Source organism: Tachysurus vachellii, chromosome 12, assembly GCF_030014155.1.
Source record: "Tachysurus vachellii isolate PV-2020 chromosome 12, HZAU_Pvac_v1, whole genome shotgun sequence".
Classification (NCBI taxonomy): domain Eukaryota; kingdom Metazoa; phylum Chordata; class Actinopteri; order Siluriformes; family Bagridae; genus Tachysurus; species Tachysurus vachellii.
In genome coordinates this window covers 8,038,972-8,058,690 of record NC_083471.1, presented here as the reverse complement: position 1 = coordinate 8,058,690, position 19,719 = coordinate 8,038,972, and the positions used below count along the sequence as shown (strand labels likewise).

Genomic DNA, 19,719 nt, shown 5'->3' with positions numbered 1-19,719 from the left:
CAGGGAGGAGTGAAGATGTGGTGAAGACTCAGGATAATTGTGTAGTGATGAGGACAGAGCTCCGGTGTGTGTTAACACTTTGGGGAGTTAAATTGGCCTGATTAATTTAGCACTCACAACCAGTAAGCAAAATCATCCGCAGCTCGTTACGGTTGTTTTCTGCCCTGATTCTGTGATGCTGACGTTCTCCTGCCTGCTGTTGTTCCTGAGATGTTCTGTGTTGTAGCCTGCAGTCAGACAGAAAGGGCATTGGGCTTATCTCTGTGAGCCACGTTACCCACCGCTGAGAGCATCCACATTTGCCTGAAGTCTTTCCTTCCTCGTTATTGATGGACGCAGAAGGAAAGCAAATGAAAATCACTGGGTTTTGCATGTATCCCAGAATGCAGTGGGGAACTCCATGAGGTGATGATGGGATTAATGTGGCAGCATGATGACATCACCTGCTTGTAGGTGTGTGAGGTTCTTTAACACGTATTCTGTCTGTTTTTTTTATTCCACTAACTATCCATCAGAGCACAAAAAGATGCTTTTGCTCCTAAAGCATCTCACTATTAGGATGGAATGATGTGGAGATTCCACTGAGTGCTGAGTCACAGGATGGAGCTAACAGGATTAAACTGAAAACAAATAACTAGAAGAAAAATATTCAAGTATTAAAATGGAAAATAAAATCACACTGTTGTCTTGCTTCTGTTTAATCCTCACCTGAATGATGGAATTCCGTCTCAGACACATTTATTTTTTTCCACTAAATTCTACTTTAATCAGATTTAATCCTCAGAGCTGTCACTCACACCGAATAGAGTCAGTCTCCTTCCTCAGGTTTATATCACTGCCACATCAACACACTGTGTCTCACTGTGTCTCACTGTGTCTCACTGTGTCTCACTGTGTCTCACTGTGTCTCACTGTGTCTCACTGTGTCTCACTGTGTCTCACTGTGTCTCACTGTGTCTCACTGTGTCCTTACAAACATCATTAATCATTAGGATTATTCACAGTAAATGTGAAAGCTAATCTGAGTAAAGGGTTGTTAATTATGAACGTGGCGATTTTTCTATTTTATTTATTCCAATAGAGACTCCGAAAGAGTTATAATGAGTAGAAATGAAGTGAAAGAGTGAAAGAATTCATTTTCGGATGAAATGGTTAAATAAATGAGCAGAAAAAGAAAGAAAGGAACTCTCTCTCTCTCTCTCTCTCTCTCTCTCTCTCTCTCTCTCTCTCTCTCTCTCTCTCTGTGCTCTGGGGAGTGAGTGAGGGATGAAGACTGGGCAGTGAGTAAGTGTGTGTGTGTGAGAGAGAGAGAGAGAGAGAGAGAGAGTGTGTGAGAGAGAAGTGAAGGGCGAGGCTGTGCGCAGATGTTCCTCCAGTGGATCGCTAACTCCGTCTTGTGTAAACGTGCATCTCCATCTCCATCATCATCATCATCATCATCATCATCATCTTCTTCTTCTTTTTCTTCATCACACGCTTCTGCTCCGATGGCACGCTAAACTTTTTATTTAGTCTGTAGCAGTGTATTTTTCTCCGGTATAACTGTGTCGGTGGCGCGCGCGGAGACACACACACACACACACACACACACACACACAGACACACACGGGACAGCGTTAAAGAGTTACGGGTGTGAAAGTGCGTCTGGAAGTCACAGGAAGAATGAAAGTCCGGAGAGACGAGCTTCAATGAAATAATGTAAGTTTGTGCTCAGTGTGTAAAGTCTGTGCTCAGTGTGTAAAGTCTGTGCTCAGTGTGTAGAGTCTGTGCTCAGTGTGTAGAGTTTGTGCTCAGTGTGTAAAGTCTGTGCTCAGTGTGTAGAGTTTGTGCTCAGTGTGTAAAGTCTGTGCTCAGTGTGTAGAGTCTGTGCTCAGTGTGTAGAGTTTGTGCTCAGTGTGTAAAGTCTGTGCTCAGTGTGTAGAGTCTGTGCTCAGTGTGTAAAGTCTGTGCTCAGTGTGTAGAGTCTGTGCTCAGTGTGTAGAGTTTGTGCTCAGTGTGTAGAGATTGCGCTCAGTGTGTAAAGTCTGTGCTCATTGTGTAGAGTCTGTGCTCAGTGTGTAGAGTTTGTGCTCAGTGTGTAGTCTGTGCTCAGTGTGTAGAGTTTGTGCTCAGTGTGTAGTCTGTTCTCAGTGTGTAGAGTTTGTGCTCAGTGTGTAGAGATTGTGCTCAGTGTGTAGAGATTGTGCTCAGTGTGTAGAGTCTGTGCTCAGTGTGTAGAGATTGTGCTCAGTGTGTAGAGTCTGTGCTCAGTGTGTAGAGTCTGTGCTCAGTGTGTAGAGGTGTAAAGTCTGTGCTCAGTGTGTAGAGTTTGTGCTCAGTGTGTAGAGTCTGTGCTCAGTGTGTAGAGTTTGTGCTCAGTGTGTAAAGTCTGTGCTCAGTGTGTAGAGTCTGTGCTCAGTGTGTAGAGTCTGTGCTCAGTGTGTAGAGTTTGTGCTCAGTGTGTAGAGTATGTGCTCAGTGTGTAGAGTTTGTGCTCAGTGTGTAAAGTTTGTGCTCAGTGTGTAGAGGCTGTGCTCAGTGTGTAAAGTCTGTGCACAGTGTGTAAAGTCTTTGCTCAGTGTGTAAAGTCTTTGCTCAGTGTGTAAAGTCTGTGCTCAGTGTGTAGAGTTTGTGCTCAGTGTGTAGAGTCTGTGCTTAGTGTGTAGAGTTTGTGCTCAGTGTGTAGTCTGTTCTCAGTGTGTAGAGTTTGTGCTCAGTGTGTAGAGATTGTGCTCAGTGTGTAGAGATTGTGCTCAGTGTGTAGAGTCTGTGCTCAGTGTGTAGAGATTGTGCTCAGTGTGTAGAGTCTGTGCTCAGTGTGTAGAGATTGTGCTCAGTGTGTAGAGTCTGTGCTCAGTGTGTAGAGTCTGTGCTCAGTGTGTAGAGTCTGTGCTCAGTGTGTAGAGTCTGTGCTCAGTGTGTAGAGTTTGTGCTCAGTGTGTAGAGTATGTGCTCAGTGTGTAGAGTCTGTGCTCAGTGTGTAAAGTTTGTGCTCAGTGTGTAAAGTTTGTGCTCAGTGTGTAGAGGCTGTGCTCAGTGTGTAAAGTCTGTGCTCAGTGTGTAGAGTCTGTGCTCAGTGTGTAGTCTGTTCTCAGTGTGTAGAGTTTGTGCTCAGTGTGTAGAGATTGTGCTCAGTGTGTAGAGATTGTGCTCAGTGTGTAGAGTCTGTGCTCAGTGTGTAGAGTCTGTGCTCAGTGTGTAAAGTCTGTGCTCAGTGTGTAGAGTCTGTGTGTGCTCAGTGTGTAGAGTCTGTGCTCAATGTGTAGAGTCTGTGTGTGCTCAGTGTGTAGAGTCTGTGCTCAGTGGGTAGAGTCTGTGTGTGATTAGTGTGTAGAGTCTGTGCTCAATGTGTAGAGTCTGTGTGTGCTCAGTGTGTAGAGTCTGTGCTCAGTGGGTAGAGTCTGTGTGTGATTAGTGTGTAGAGTCTGTGCTTAATGTGTAGAGTCTGTGCTCAATGTGTAGAGTCTGTGTGTGCTCAGTGTGTAGAGTCTGTGCTCAGTGTGTAGAGTCTGTGTGTGCTCAGTGTGTAGAGTCTGTGTGTGCTCAGTGTGTAGAGTCTGTGTGTGATTAGTGTGTAGAGTCTGTGCTCAGTGTGTAGAGTCTGTGTGTGCTCAGTGTGTAGAGTCTGTGTGTGATTAGTGTGTAGAGTTTGTGCTCAGTGGGTAGAGTTAATGAAGATCGCTGGTGATGCACTGAAGTATCTCTGCTCAGTAGACAGTGTTCACCCAGAGTTCTTGACTTTGATGTGAGGAGGAGGTTTATAAAGTTTATTTTAGATTTGAAGCGAGAGCGTGAAGAGTCGGTCAGTAAAAGACAATGTGTGTGTGTGTGTGTGTGTGTGTGTGTTTTAGGGTGTTTTTTATTTTGTTTCTTTTATTCCCTTTAGTTTTGCTGATCTTTACAGAACAGTACACTCACAGATGTGAGGAGATTAAACTTTTATTACTGAACTTAACTATCATAAGAAACGTCTCCAGAGCTGGACACACTCAGGCCTCAGTGTTGTTCCTGATCGTGTGTTTGGAGCCAACACACAGCACCATGAAGATCAGAAGAACATGTCAGCCGTACGAGTCCAGTATGAGACGATGGAGATGAGTTTGTATTGTATGACGTCGTTCAGAGATTACAGCAGAGATTTGGTCATTTAGATTCAAATAAGAGGAAAAAACATGAAAAATAGTCATGGGATAAAACCGTGTGAAACGCTGGTAGCTTCTTGAAGCTCTTCAGGCTCAATGAAACCCAGAGCTTTACAGTGCGTGTACTTGGAAAGCTCTGCAGCTTTCGAGGCCATATTTTCCGACATTTTAGATGTGTGAATGTCAGGGCTGAAGCTCTCTGAGCCGCTCTACAGCTGATGAATCAAGCTCTTTATTCGTCTTGTGCTGAGGCTCCAGCGATGACCCCATTCATGTACATTTGCATTTAATCAGAGAGCCACTTGAAACAATGCTCATGATTTTAATGTGCTGTATAATGTCACAAATAATGACATGAATCTTTAAAAAAACCACTGAATTCTGAAAGACTGCATTGGAAATATACAGCAGCTGTAATATGTTGTGTAGCGTTTTTATCGTTTTTATTTTATTGAACGAGGTGAAGAGAGACCGACTTCATACAGCAAGTCGATCCGTCTCCAAAACCACGGAAAACGTCTTCAATTTCTTAAAACTCTTAAAAGTTTAGAACAGCACAGCGTGAGACGTGTGACTTGTGTGTTGTGGCACTTTGTGTGACTGGGTGCTGATTGTGCGATTGTGTAATTGTGTGACTGTATTCCTCAGATCTTTGCAGGATCTCCTGGAAGTCGTGTGAGTTCTCAGTTCTCCGTCTTGGGGTAGTTTCGTCCTCATCATTTCAGCTCGGTGATGAAAACAGTTTTTTTCCATTTGTGGCGCAATCAGAGCTCTACTGGGCAGAGTCGCCCTAACCAGCTGTTTTGTTTGTTTATTTATTTGATTATTATTTATATATTTAATTCTCACGCACACCTACAGTAAGATCTGTAGGAATTAAGTCTGAGTTATGGACGAGAGAGAAACATACTGAGTGTAGAAGAATTCTTGTTTTTCACCACACACACACACTTTCTCACTCTTTCACACTCACAGGTTTCTGGGTGAGTTTATGGGTGAGTTTAATGTTCATGATGTATTTCTGTTTAAGTTCTTTATTCTTTAAGTCATTATATCTAGTTATGAAGATGTGGAGTTATGGAGATGTGGAGATGTGGAGATGTGGAGCGAGGCTGTGTCTGTGTGATTGTGCGCACGGTTTCTTCTGTAAAGAAAAAAGTTTCCATGCCACAAAAGTACGTAATTCAAAACACATATTACAGACAGGTAGAATGAATGAAGGTATTGTACTGCTTTGAGTGCACACACTGACTGTGTGTGTGTGTGTATGAGTGAGAGCGAGAGAGTGAGAAAGAAAGGAAATAGTTTCTTGCTATGCTTGAATGGTTGTTAACCAACGTTCTTGGCTCTCATTGCTCTTTAGCTCAGACAGTTGAAGCTCAGAGTCTCTGACGGCTCTAATCACTTCCTTTTTATATCTGTAACTCCAGCAAGTGTGTATGTGTATACAGTATATAGTGTTGTGCTTAAAAGTTTGAATACCTTGGGAGAATGGCCATTTTTTAAAGAAAACACGAGTGAGAAGACAAAACAAATTTATTTTTAAAGGCACAATCATCAAACAAAACATAACAATAAACAGTGCCCCCTTTTGCATTAATGATGGCATGGAGTCTTCTGTTATAATTGTTCATGAGGTCGTTAATTCTCTCAGGTGGTATAGCTGCCCAATCTTCTTTGCAATGTTCCTCCAGTTGCTGTAAATATTTTGGTTGTCTTTGAAGATCTGAGGTCAGGAGACTGTGATGGCCTCCAGAACCTTCACGTTTTACTGCTGTAGCCATTGAAGGGTCAACCTTGCCTTGTGCTTTGAATCACTGTCATGGTTGAACATTCGAACATGTCCCATGCGCAGCTTTCGTGCTGTAGAATACAAACTGTCTGCCAGTATTTTCTGATAACATGCTGCGTTCATCTTGCCATCAATTTTACTAACATCCCAGTGCCACTGGAGCTCACACAGCCCCAAAACGTAAGAGATCCACTACCATGCTTTACAGTGGGGATGGTGTAGGTTTCACCGTAGACCTTGTTGACTCCTCTCCGTAGTGTTTATGGTTGTGACTATGTTTGTGCCCTTTTTGTGGAATGGGCACAATAACGGCTTTCTCCTGGCAACTGGACCATGCAGGTCATTTGTGTTCAAGTACCTCTTTATTGTGCTCCATGAAACAACAACACCACTTTTTTCCAGAACAGCCTGTATTTCTCTCTAAGTTGTTTGTGGGTTTATCTTTACATCCCAAACAATTCTTCTGGCAATAGTGGGTGAACTCTTTCTTGGTCCACCTGACTGTGGCTTTGTATCAACAGAACTTCTTATTTCCCACCTCTTTATCAGAGTTTGAATAGTTCTGACTGGTATTTTCAAGTGTTGAGATCTTTTTATATCCTTTTCCTGCTTTAGAAATTTCCAATACCTTATTACTGAGGTCCATTGGCAATTATTTCGTTTTCGCAATAGTGCAGTGTCCAGCCAAGTCAGTGCATCACCTCATGAGCTGAGAAACTCACTGACTATTTATGTATAGGTTTTAAAAAGGAGTCAAACAACTATGTGATATTTAATGACGTCACGTGACCACTATCCTTAAATAAGAAATAATCTTTGCATTATCAGTCATATATTCCAGATAAATGGCAATGTTTAACAATTTCTTTTAGGGTATGAAAACTTTTGAGCAGAACCGTATATGAGTCTGTGTGTGTTTGTGTTTGTATCTATATGAGTGTGTGTGTTAGTTGGACCTGTGTATTTAAAAGAGATGTTTCTGTGTAATAATAATAAATTGTGTAATAATTTTCTTCTGTTCTTTTCATCACATCTGACAGGGTTTCATTCATCAGTGGTAGATGGTGGAGATGGAAGTTCTGGAATGTTCTCCAGGTGTCTCTGATTCTGATATGCGCTGTGAGAACAGGTAAAGTCGCAGTAAAAGGTGTTTATAATTGTGTCATGAATGTTTGTATTTATGATTCATTTTTTCATTTCTGCTTTTAATAACTCATCTTTCTGCTTAATTTAATGAACTCCATTCACTTCACCTTCATCTTTCATGCTTCCATGTTTCTTTGCTTTAACACTTCTGACTGTGTGTGTGTGTGTGTGTGTGTGTGTGTGTGTGTGTGTGTGTGTGTTTTAGTACATTGCTGTATATTTTCCAAAGAATCAGCAACTTGTTCACAAACCAGTACATGCTTTTAAAAGTGGATCTGAACTAAATGATTCCTGTCATGTGAAAATGTTTTCAGTATTTTTTACATAACTTTTGTAGTGTTTATTAACATAAGTGTTTAATTCACTCAGATAGAGAGAGTGTGTAGAATTGTGTGTGTGTGTGTGTGTGTGTGTGTGTGTGTTTATAGGAGTGTACTGGTGTGTGTGTGTGTATGGGTGTGTTCCTGAAGTCCAAATCTGTCAGGACCTTTTATATTAAATATTTGGCATCAATTCTATAACAAAGGGATCCAGTGTGTGTGTGTGTGTGTGTGGGTGGATGTGTGGGTGTGTGCGTGTAGTTGCTGTCGTTCATGTGTTATAAGACTCTATAAGGTCCTATAGTGTATGTCGAAAAGCGTCCAGGTGTTTCCTGAGCTCTGAACAGCTCACACACACTTTTTAAATGACGTCTTAAATTAAATAGTTCTGAAAAATAAATTAAGTGCTGTGGACAGGAGGTGATGTGATGGGCTGGAGTGTGTGTGTGTGTGTGTGTGTGTGTGTGTGTGTGTGTGTGTGTGTGTGTGTGTGTGTGATTTGGGGTGGGGGGTATGGTTCCGAAGGAAGGAAGGGAGAGAGAGAGAGAGAAATGAAGAAGAAGAAGGTGAAGTAGGAGGAGGAGGAGATGGTTTCTAAGAACTGTCTATGATTAAAGCTTTCTCTGATGTGATGCTTGTGACAGAGTGCTATTTTTAACCGGGGACATTTGGATTGGGCCTTTTTAGAAAAAACATTCAGTACTATTCCACTATAGTCGGCTACTGAAAGGATCTTTTCGGTTGTAATCAGAAATTCTCTTACTGACCTTCATCTAGTGAAATGCCATGACTGCTACAGCTACAACAACAATGTTCCAACTCTTCAAGATATTAATCCCTCAAATGTAATTAAGAGTACAAAGAGTCCATCACTTTATTTAAAAAATAATAACAACATTAACATCAACACAAAAAAAAAAATTATACAAAAGGGGCATGGCTTATTACGCCTCACATGCTTACTGCCGATTGGTTACAGTGTGTGTCAGTCTGAGAGTGAGAGAGCGAGAAAGAGAGAGAGAGAGAGAGGATGTGTTGTAGTCATACACAACTTTCGTTTGTGAATTAGCGTGTTGTGTTGTTCTGTTTTCAGTTTTGTTTCAGTGTTTTCTAATTTTCTTAAAGTTCTGGTGTGAATTCTCAGGTGTAGACAGTGAGTACTGTGTGTGTGTGTGTGAAGGAGACAGTTAGATGAGTTCAGTGTGGGTGAGACGCTCGGGTTTTATCACTATGGATTTGCATCTTCACTTCCTGTCTCAGTTCAAATGACGCTTTATTTTAGGACGTAGGATTTAAGCTCCTCCTCAAATCTCACCTTCGGCTCAGGTCACTACACGATGAGATTAATGCCATGTCTTAGAATTCACAGAGCAAACGTGTTTTCTTGAAATCCAAATCAGTTGTTCTTCAACATGAACAGCATGGAGTGGAGAAGGACTTTAGTTTCTACACTAAAGCTCCATCCACAAGTATATGAATAATTTTTTAAATCAGTGTTTTGTTAAAAAAATCTCTGTCCAGTCAAAACACAAAAATGTTTTGAAAACGTTTACAGGAGCAGCCAAAACAATTAAGAGGAGCAGTTCATTAAAAAAAAAAACAACAACATTTAGACAAAATAAAACCGCCGTGTTCGGAGAAAGAAGGATCATGCGTGTGATCCATGAAGATCATGAAGAACATTATCTACACAGTGAAGCTCATCATCATCATCATCGTACAAGAGCTGCTTCTGTATAAACGCTACTGGAGCTTTACACATCATCTGAGGAAACATGAATGAAGTGATGAAGGGAAACAGAACAGAGACGAACTTCATCTCATCCTTCATCAATCTGTGGAGAAGACGGAGGTTCGAACAAGACAACGAGATCAAACGCACAACCACGCTGACTCAGGAAGACCCGTGCGGACGTGTCCAGCTCTTGACTCGAATCCCAGTGGACATTTAAGGGTTGTGAAATTGTAGGTCTGTTGGTGATCATCTCTAGTTGGTGGAGCTGAAGGCAGTTTAGAGGACTGGAACAAACCTGGAGCATGTTTCTGTAAACACTTTATTCCTTCAGACGTCTCACCGATTGTGTTGTTTCCTTAGCAATTTGTTTAAAATCTTATACATGCATTCATTATATTTCTAAGCACATCCTTTTTAGTTCATAATTAAAAAAAAGTGAAAGGTGTCTCATTAAAAAAATTGAAAGGTGTAGAATTTCCCTTATTCATGAGTTTACTGACTACAAAATGGACGTAAACCTTAAAACTCAAAATTTATCTGTTAAAATGTCATTAATTCATTTTATAGGATATTTATAGGACAGGTGTGAGACGAGACAATGAGACGTCAGAGACGAACATCACCTGGTTTTATCTTTATAAGTAATTTCATTTCATTATCAGGTAAAAAGACCTACAGAGTGCAATCTGTTAAATAAGAGATGTGAGATAAGCAAAAACATCATCATGCAGGAAAACAGTCACATAAAATAAAGCATCCTTCTGTCCTGGAATGATCAGCTGTCCCTCCTGTCTGCTATCCTGGTCTCTGTTTAACTCGTCATCTCTCAGATGTGTCTCAGATCTTTGCTGTGTCCTTCTGCGTCCTTCAGCTCCTATTCCTCCTCCTCCTCCTCCTCCTCCTCTGTGTGTCTCCTCTAATATTAAGCGAGTTTAAATGATATGCGCTCGTTACTTTGGTTATTCAGTGCTGAGCTGCCAGAGTGAGTGTGATGAGACGCTAACGTCCTCCAGCGGGACCTTTATATCTCCCTGCTATCCAAACGACTATCCACCGAGCCTGACGTGTAAGTGGACTCTGCAGGCTCCGGCCGGCTTTGTCCTGCAGCTCAACTTCCTCGACTTCGAGCTCGAGGAGGCTCAGGGCTGCATCTACGACAGCGTGGTCGTCGACACCGGTGGCAGCAGCGTTAAGTTTTGTGGCCTGACGGCTAACGGACTCACGCTCAACTCCAGCACCAACGTCATGGTGGTGACCTTTTACTCTGATTTTAGTGTCCAGAAGAAAGGCTTCAGTATCAGTTACAGGCAAGGTATGAGTTCAGAGCCTGAACTTCAATGTGTTCACATTTACACTGGGGCTGTGACTAATTATTATTATTATTATTATTATTATTATTATTATTATTATTATTATTATTATTATTATTATTATTAAATCATTAGTTCTGATTGATTTGGATAAGCAGCTAATTGTTTACTGTTCTGATTACAATAAATCATTAAAATTAAATAATGACTAAAGTATTTAAAGTTTACAGACCAGTATGATTCCACTTTAGTCTAATTAACTGAGCTTAACTAATGACATCACACACTCTAATAATTTAACACACACTAATGACCTCATACACACTAATGACATCACACACTAATGACATCATACACAGTAAGACCTAACACACACTAATGACCTCATACACACTAATGACATCACTCCCATTAATGACCTCACACACACTAATGACATCACTCCCACTAATGACATCACACACACTAATGACCTCATACACAGTAATGACCTCAGACACACTAATGACCTCATACACAGTAATGACCTCAGACACACTAATGACCTCACTCCCATTAATGACCTCACACACACTAATGCCATCACTCCCATTAATGACCTAACACACACTAATGACATCACTCCCATTAATGACCTCACACACACTAATGACCTCACAGACACTAATGACATCACTCATATTAATGACCTAACACACACTAATGACATCTCTCCCATTAGTCACCTAACACACACTAATGACCTCACACACTAATGACATCACTCCCATTAATCACCTCACACACATGTAAGTTTATTAAACTATTAATCCCTTCACACAACTTTATGTTCTAAATTAAATCAGTCGTTTGTTTTATGTCTGAAAAAAATAATGTGGCTCTTTACTGACTTTTTCACAACCACACAATATGACATTTGGTGAAATGTTTTTCGACTGTCAGTGTCACAAAAAGTGAAATAAAAAACAACTAAAAATTAGTTGCAATAAAATTAAAAATGTACAACTGTACAAGAAAAATGTACAACTGTACAAGAAAACAGAAAAAATGTAGAACATAAGAAAATCTGAGTAATAGTTCAGTAGCAGAACATGAAGATTATATAACTCACATTCTCTGTTTTTAATAAGATTACCAGGAGAAACATTGTTGATTATAATATCAAATAATTGTTGCAGCCCTAGTTTCTTTTATTCTATTATTATTATTATTATTATTATTATTATTATTATTATTATTATTATTATTATTCATTTGCTTGTTATTTATGATGTTTTGTTGTGATCTGATCTGTTTCTCCGCATCACACTCTTCCTCCCTGTGAGGAAATGCTGGTATTCTTCTCATCAGCTCTTATCCCATCACTTCACTTTGCTCTTCATGCACAGCTTTCTTTTTTTTACATCATGACGAGGTTTCTGAGTGTCTTATTCCTGCTCCTGTAACAGACTTGTAGTGAAAGTTCTTCTCTGTAGCGTCCGGTTTTGGGCGGAGCAGAGATACATTCCATCCTTCATCCACGATCCTCATACATCTTGAGCGCTGATCATCACACTGACGCGTGGAATTCAACACAGCCTTTGAATTGCTTAAAATATGTAACATGGTGAATTAGTGTTAAAGTTGCAAATATATAAGACAGGATGTTTCCTCCTTTTCTCACTGCATTTAGGAGAGATTTTAAAAAGAGATAAAAGGTTAAAGAAAGATGTAACTGTTTACAGACTGTACTCGTTTTGATTACCTTGGTGAGGCAGTATATTAACTTTTACCATAAAAAGAGATCTGTTTTATTTATAACGAGTCTCTCCACCATTCTCCAGTTGCAGTGTCTCTGAGAAACCAGAAGGTGACGTTCCCTCAGAACTCCAAGGATGTGGTGCAAGTATCCAGCTCAGTGTCCATCCCGGCTCTGAGTCAGTTCACCATCTGCTTCGAGATTGTGGGTCAGACGCAGACAGGATCAGGGATCATCTTCTCTTACACGGGTAAAGAACCCTACTTGTCCTTCGGCAACAGCGGGAACGCCTTGGATCTGATCATCGGCAATGTCACGTGTCCAGTCCATGATTTGCTCACGTTAGCTGACTTCACTGGCAGCATGCAGCTGTTCTGCATCACCTGGTCCAACACAAACGGTGCTGTAGCCGTGTACTTCAAAAGCAACTACCAGGTAAAGCTCTGCTCAGCTTCCGTGGGCATGAGAACGGAGATTGGAGGGTCCTTTGAGCTTGGCCGAGGGAAGAAGCAGGGCCAAAACTTTGATGGCCTCATCTACAACTTCCGCCTGTGGAATTCAGCCATGAGCTACTCTGAGCTTTCTGCTCTCACCTGCGACACTGTGGGGAACGTAGTGGACTGGGACAACAGCTTCTGGAACATTCCAGCCTCATACGCTCAGACCGACTCCAGCCTCAGCTGCAGTGAGTAAAATCCTGTGTTCCTGTGAAACCAGATCACATTTTATTGCTGTAATATTAAAACTGTGAATATAAAAATGAACAATTTAAACTGATTTTGTAGATTGTAGATTAAAACGTTCGATGTGTAGGTGTAGTGCAGAGTTTAGTAAAAAGATTTAGTAATAGATTTATAGCAATATTTAGAGCTGAAGCACACACACAGCTGTATTTGTAATTATTAATAATTTTAGTCTGTTATGCTCTACTGCGTTCATGCTACATTCATGCTTAACAGTGAAACAGAAACATTTACCTGCTTTCATTCACACGTCTGTCCTTGTGTGTGTTTGTGGGTGTGTGTGTGTCTGTGTGTGTATGCTTACTTTCTCCTCTAAATGCTTTTTAAGAAAAAAAGAATAACATATGAAGGAAAGGCTGTTTCTCAGTCCACTCTCTAGTGCACTAGTCAGGGCACGGATTGAGACACAGCCTTAATAAATGATCCCTTCATTCATGTTTGTTAGATCTGTAAGACTCACTGGGAGCCTAAAGCTAAAAAGCAGGCTGTAAATTGAAAAGGGGCGGAGCTTTGGGAAATGGGTGTGTCACTGTGTATAATCACTTGACTGGCACTGATGAATAAAGGCTGTGTGATTGTGAAGCTCTGAGCTCGTTAGGGTTAAAAGTCACTTCAAACAGTTCTGTGTGTTTTACTTCCAAACGATTTGGACCTTACAGTTTTGAGATGTTCTAAAGATTTGTGAAGGTCATGGTCAATACAAATACATCCGCCAAATAAAAAATCCATTTCTATTAACAATATGTTAACAAGCTCACAGGCTTGAGGGACAGAAACAGTGTCCTGGTCTCTTAAATCAACTGCCCTTCAGTCAGGCAGGACTGAACCTGGACCTGAACTGAACCTGACTGAACCGGGACCTGAACATTCTGTGTCTGTGAGTGTTCGAGTGCCTTCGGATGGTAGGTTCAGCATTAATCCTTTAGAGTTAACCAGAGTATATTTATGCACTTTCGCATTTCATCAGTGTGTAAAGATCAGATCAGGTCCATAATGTGAACATGAGGAAAAAAAACAGAAGCATCTGATGCCTTGCTGATGTTTGGTTCGATATCACGGAGCATGCAAATAATCACGGAGCATGCAGTGCCAGCGTCAGCAATAACAACGTTTAGACCATCAGAGATTTTCTGCCCTTACGTGTGTGTGTGTGTGTGTGTGTGTGCATGTGTGAAATAACTCAACTAACATGTAATCTTCTTTTCACAGTCTGTTTCCCACATTGTGTACATTTAACAACAACGCTTTCCTCCAGCGGTGAGTGTGTAACTAACTCTGTGTGTCATAACAATAAAGTGTGTGTGTGTGTGTGTGTGTGTAAAAAGAGAAGCTCCTCCTATCACTACTTATTCTCACAAAGTCACCATGGTGAGCTGATGTGTGCAGAAGCCTCACCTTTCTTCTGTGTTTCAGTGTTTTAATTAAAACTCCCACCTTTAAATATTTGAGCATTTATTTCTTCACTCCTGAATTCATTCATCCAAATGAGAACCATCTTCTCTTCATGTATAGTCGAAATTTTCCTGCAGGATCACGTAGCTTTCAGTCTCACTGAGTGACTTCATGCTTTTACAGCTTCCTAAAGCTGTGTGTCTGCCTACTTTTTTATGGCCTGGTGTGTTGACTTCTTGTGTGTAGAGGATTTCCACTTGGCTCAGCACTTATTTGTTTATAAGCTTTTTTTCAATGGCACTTTTCTAAAAAACTGCTTAAAATAAAGATTAGAAATAAAAAAAAATAAAAAAATCAGAACTGTGAGATATAGAAGAGGTTTAATCAGCACTAACACACAAAACACACAAACCTGCAGGGTAGCTCTGAAAATCTGAAGAAGAACGTGTACAGGAACTTCTCCAGGAGGTGATATCTGTCAGGTGTCTCACTGACAGGTCTACTGAGCTCTGAGTCAGGAATTAAGAGGAGTGACAGTGACGTTCTGTGGAAATAATTTAAAGCAGTGATATTAAGTTTGTGGAGAACAAAGCAGTTGTGTAGTTGAGATTATTCCTGAGTGTGACTATCAATAGTATTTTATCACCCGTGACATTTCCCAGAGTAATATGATTCCTAAGATGTGTATTTATGATTATTTTCACACTTCTCATGCTGTCTCCAGGTACCACAGTTCCAGCGACCACGTCCCAAACCACCAGCTGCGTGTCCTCTGGAGTGAGCTGCCCAGGTAAAGGAAAAACCTGACCTACTTCTTTTTCTCTGATTAAAACAGACAGACAAACAGACAGACAGAGACCTCAGCTTAAGGGCAGTTTACACACAAATGTCTCTTTGTTTTCTTAATTAGTTACAGATACTCATTTTTTTTTAAGTTAAAACACTTAGCATTGTCAGTTCTCAGCTTTCCTCCCACAGACGTTTCCATTTTATTGTAAGCCTGTAAACTGTCCTCATTAAACTGACTGGCAGAAGTAAGGCTCTGTCCTGCTTCCAGAACAGGACATAAAATATCGCAGTCCAATTTAAAACGTCTCTGACACTGTCACAGTCTAGTGTCTGATTCTCATCAGATATTTACTCATATTGCTCTTAGAGACTCTCGGCAGCTCGCCTTCTACAGTAAAAATAATGTAGTTTGTCACTCATTAGCTCATTCACTCAGACGTAACAGACAGAAGGCGCAGCTCTTCCCCTTCTTCTCCTTTAGGCGTGTTTATTTTGGTGAAACCCCTCAGTCGTGGTTTACTGGTTTACTCATGTTTTGTTTTTGTGCTATGAGACTGTTTAAGCTGCTCAGTTCCTCAGGCATTTGGATTTTCAGTGCTAAAGTGTAACCTTTCTCCATTCCTGCCACCAGCATCTCTAACTACTACCACATCATCCACTGTCAACACTAACACGATTCCTACTAATGCAAGAACCAACGGTAAGCAATTGTCTGAGCCTTACCTCATCACGCTCGAACCTTTAAACTGAGAAAGAGTCGATCCATGAGCAAGGACACAGGAAGTGATGGTGCTGTGGGGCTGATGCAGTAGGATTAATAATAATAATAATCATAAGAGTTTACATACAGCATGTATGTTGTTTAAGATTCCAGCACCCTCAGTGTCTCTGTCCATGTTCAGGATTTATACATTCATTTGTTTAGAAAAATGGGTCTCTCTCTCTCTCTCTCTCTCTCTCTCTCTCTCTCTCTCTCTCTCTCTATCTATCTATCTATCTATCTATCTATATGTGTATGTCATTATTTTATTTCATTATAATCAGATTTTCCTGTCAGAATCTTAGCAGTAGAAATGTTCTGCTTGTTGACAGAACAGCTGGGTTTACTGTTTTTTTTTTTCTTTATATGGGTGTTTACTCGTTTTTTACTTGTGTTTATTTCTAGTTTTATGACGGAAATACATTTTTTTTTGTTTGTTTGTTTATGTGTATCTGATTTTCAAACTCTTCTCCGTTTTAGTGATTAATGACTGAACTCATTTATCAGAGAGAAGCTAATCTCACCACACTGGTGCAAACTTTCCTGCTAATTAAAAGCCTGTTAGAAAGCTGAGTTTTATTCCATCTGATGCTGGACAATTCGTCTGTCTGATTAATTCAATACAAAATCCGTGACTTCACTAAAGGAAAACAGGCTACATTGTAAAAAAAAAAATAAAATAAACAGTATAGTTTTGTTTCAATGTAAACGGTTGTCATACATTTACAGAAGACTGGTTTAAAAATTATTGGCACCCCTACAATAGCTAAAAGTCTAAAGAGTGAATATAGGTTAAATAACGTACCAATCCTGTGCAGTAATCTTTATTCCAGCATTTCTGCTCATTATCATTAAGTGATAATGTCAGGTTTTTAGTACATAAAGTCACTCTGATACACGTTAATGCATGTGCATGACTGTTCTGATGTGGATGCATGGCCTCATTAACTTCCCGTTCTCTTTGTCAGATCTTTCTATAAGCACTTCCTACACAAGCTCTCCTAGCATGTCTTTAACTGCAGACACCGGTAAGCAGGAGCATTTCCACATTGCTGTATGCTATCGGCTCAAGCTCTCAAACGTACTAGCATGTGTGTGTATGTGTGTGTGTTCTAACCCCTTCCTGCCTCTGTACTGTTACTAGTTCAAACTACTTCACCAGCTACAACTTTACCAACCACCACCAGCACACCTACGGGTAAGGTTCATTACTAGGTTCACCCAGTAACTATACACACCCCTTAAATAATAGTTTGTTAAACACTTTTTGTTAAATCACAGCTCAAAGGCAGTTTATTTATATGGTTTGGTCATTTAATTCCACTCTCTATTGCAATACTGTTCGGGGGGGGCTCACACCTCCAGGGTTGGGGGTTCGATTCCCGCCTCCGGGTACTCCGGTTTCCTCCCCCGGTCCAAAGACATGCATGGTAGGTTGATTGGCATCTCTGGAAAATTGTCCATAGTGTGTGTGATTGCGGTAGAAAATGAGTGAGTGAGTGAGTGAACTGATTCGAGCTTCAATCACAGCTGAAGAGAAGCAGCACTATTACACAATAGTGGATGCTGCCACCACCATGCTTCACCATGCTGTGGTGTTCTGGGCTAATCAGAGGAATTATTATTATATTAAACATATTTTAGCTTCAAGCACAAACAGTTCTATTTGATCCCATTAGACCACATGGAAACCAAGGAGAAGATTGTACAGGAACGGTTGATCTTATTTTTTAATCAGTTTAATTAACGTAATCACTTTTTGAGCAGGAGTTTGAATGCTGTTGATTAATTCTGATCACGGTCGCAGTCCACACAGAATGTTGTGCATATTTATTTATGCAGATTTGATCATTTTATTCTCCTACAATGTTTCAGTTTGCTTTTCACTCGAATGTTAGACATTAAAGGTGCAAAAAGATCTCTGGTTTAATTTTTCCCATCACAGAAACCTGCACTGTAAACAATTGTGTGTAGACAGGGGTGTGAAAACTTTTTTACTCTGTGTATGACACCTCGTCAGTCTGTGCTTGCATTACCTTTCTTCTTTGTGTTGCGTTATGTGAAACAGTTCTGTCCTTGTCAGCAATTACTCACAAACCGGTTTATCCACAGCTGCTGCTACTAATCCTCTGTCCATCCATTCACGCAATGGTAAGATGTACTTTCTCATGAAGGTCTTGATGTGCTTGTCTTCACATTGCAAAGCTACATGTACTATGCTGAGGTGCCAAGTCAAGTGTGACCATCGAATGAAGCACAGGCTAATTTCTTATGGGTTTTTCTTTTTTTTTTTTTATCATCCCTATACAGTGTACACACTGCTGTATGATTACTTCATGTATTATTTGTTGTGTCTCACACTCACACTGAAAGATTTTCTTTCTTTAGTAGACACTTTTGAAGTTTTGAAGATACCTTGGTCACAGAATGTTATGCAATCCCATATAAATGAACTCACAAACTACCTTCAGACTTTTCCTTTTTCTTTTTCTAGCTTTTTTTTACACAGTGACACTTTTTGCTAAAGTATTGGTTTAAAAAAATCTTGCTCCAGTTCTGATGCTCAGGTGCTCATTGTATGTTCCTCAAGTGGTGTATGGCGGTCAGCACCAGTCTTTGGCACACTTCGAATAATTAAAACTGCAGCATTGCTGAGGAACTTCATGGCTAATAGTTCAAAAGATGTAAATTCTTGAAAGATGACACTAGAAACTGATAAGATTTGTTCTAAAACATCTGCAAGACCGCCGCCCTTAAAGTTCTCCCTGAGACGCTGTGGGATTAGAAAGGTATTTGTAATTAGGGTTGGAAGTGTAGTTAGATCCAGCTAGATGTTTGGTTGATGTTTGGTTGCTAGACATTTGGTTGTTTCAAAAATAAAGGCTTAAAGACTTTCTGAAAAATTGACACTTGATTTATAATGTTGTGAATTTTTAGTGTAACCCAGTACGAGGCAGCTGAGAGTTGAAACATAAATTTTGCAGTTGCCACTTTTGAACACTAGGTTAAATGATAAATGGAGTACTGCACTGAGGCAAAATGAGTGATTCTGGTGAGGAGGTACTCCAAAGATCTGCCCTGTTGGCTAGCTATCTGTATTTATCCGAGAAAGAAATTGGAGTCAGTCAGTTTTCCGATTTATATACGGAAAAACGTGATATTTGGTGGAATGTAATAATTACCTTATTTGAAATTGATTGTGCTGGATTATATGGATTATGGAAATGCAATAAGTTACAAAAATTGTCACTGTCCAAATACTTTTTACATTTTATAATTCATTTTCATAATCATTTTGTTTCATTTTCATTTATTCATTAATCATGTTGTTGTTTTTAATCAGTTCATTATAATTGGTCATTTAATCAAGTTATTGATAACTTTAGATTCATCACATTCATTACCTTCCTGTTAAAGCAGTCAGACGGTTATCATTTTCTCATGCCTTTATTTCGATTATTTCTTTGTCTTTAGCTGTTTAGTTCATTTCTTTGTCATTAGCAAGTGACCTCAGTTCTTACTAGATATTTCGCAGTTCTGCATTTCCTCATTTCTTCTTTCAAACTTATACAAAAACCAAAGGAACCTGGCACTCTGTACATTTCTGTATGTATCTACAGATCTCACTAGGAATAACAAACTGTTTTATGTTTACTGTGTTGTATGTGGTCATGATAATATTGTTGTCAAAATGATCAATAACACCCTGCTTTTCCATTCCCACTCACCTGTCCATTGGCTGCCGCAGAGAAAGGGACAGCTGTGCTTTTTTGGTCCTTACTGCGGCTACCTCCACGCTCCTCCGCTGTTCCTCCTTCTCAGCCTCCAGTTGCTCCTGCTGGTAGAAGTTCCAAAACTTCTCTTGGCTTTATC

The 19,719-nt window shown here is 40.1% G+C and overlaps 1 protein-coding gene across 8 annotated transcripts in view; it reads left to right on the top strand.

Moving 5' to 3' along the window:
* Positions 1-1,338: 1,338 nt before the first annotated feature.
* adgrg6 (adhesion G protein-coupled receptor G6) overlaps positions 1,339-19,719 on the top strand; it is a 35,037-nt gene continuing 16,656 nt past the window's right edge. For 2 of the 8 annotated variants that reach the window (XM_060883363.1, XM_060883362.1), the window contains exons 1-9: positions 1,339-1,698; positions 6,954-7,042; positions 10,082-10,426; positions 12,248-12,847; positions 14,115-14,162; positions 15,022-15,087; positions 15,718-15,786; positions 16,815-16,874; positions 16,991-17,044. In XM_060883363.1, coding sequence (XP_060739346.1) covers positions 1,697-1,698; positions 6,954-7,042; positions 10,082-10,426; positions 12,248-12,847; positions 14,115-14,162; positions 15,022-15,087; positions 15,718-15,786; positions 16,815-16,874; positions 16,991-17,044 — 1,333 coding nt within the window. In that variant the 5' untranslated portion in view covers positions 1,339-1,696. The remainder of the gene's footprint in view (positions 1,699-6,953; positions 7,043-10,081; positions 10,427-12,247; positions 12,848-14,114; positions 14,163-15,021; positions 15,088-15,717; positions 15,787-16,814; positions 16,875-16,990; positions 17,045-19,719) is intronic. The other 6 variants (XM_060883369.1, XM_060883364.1, XM_060883368.1 and 3 more) reach the window with 5 other exon arrangements.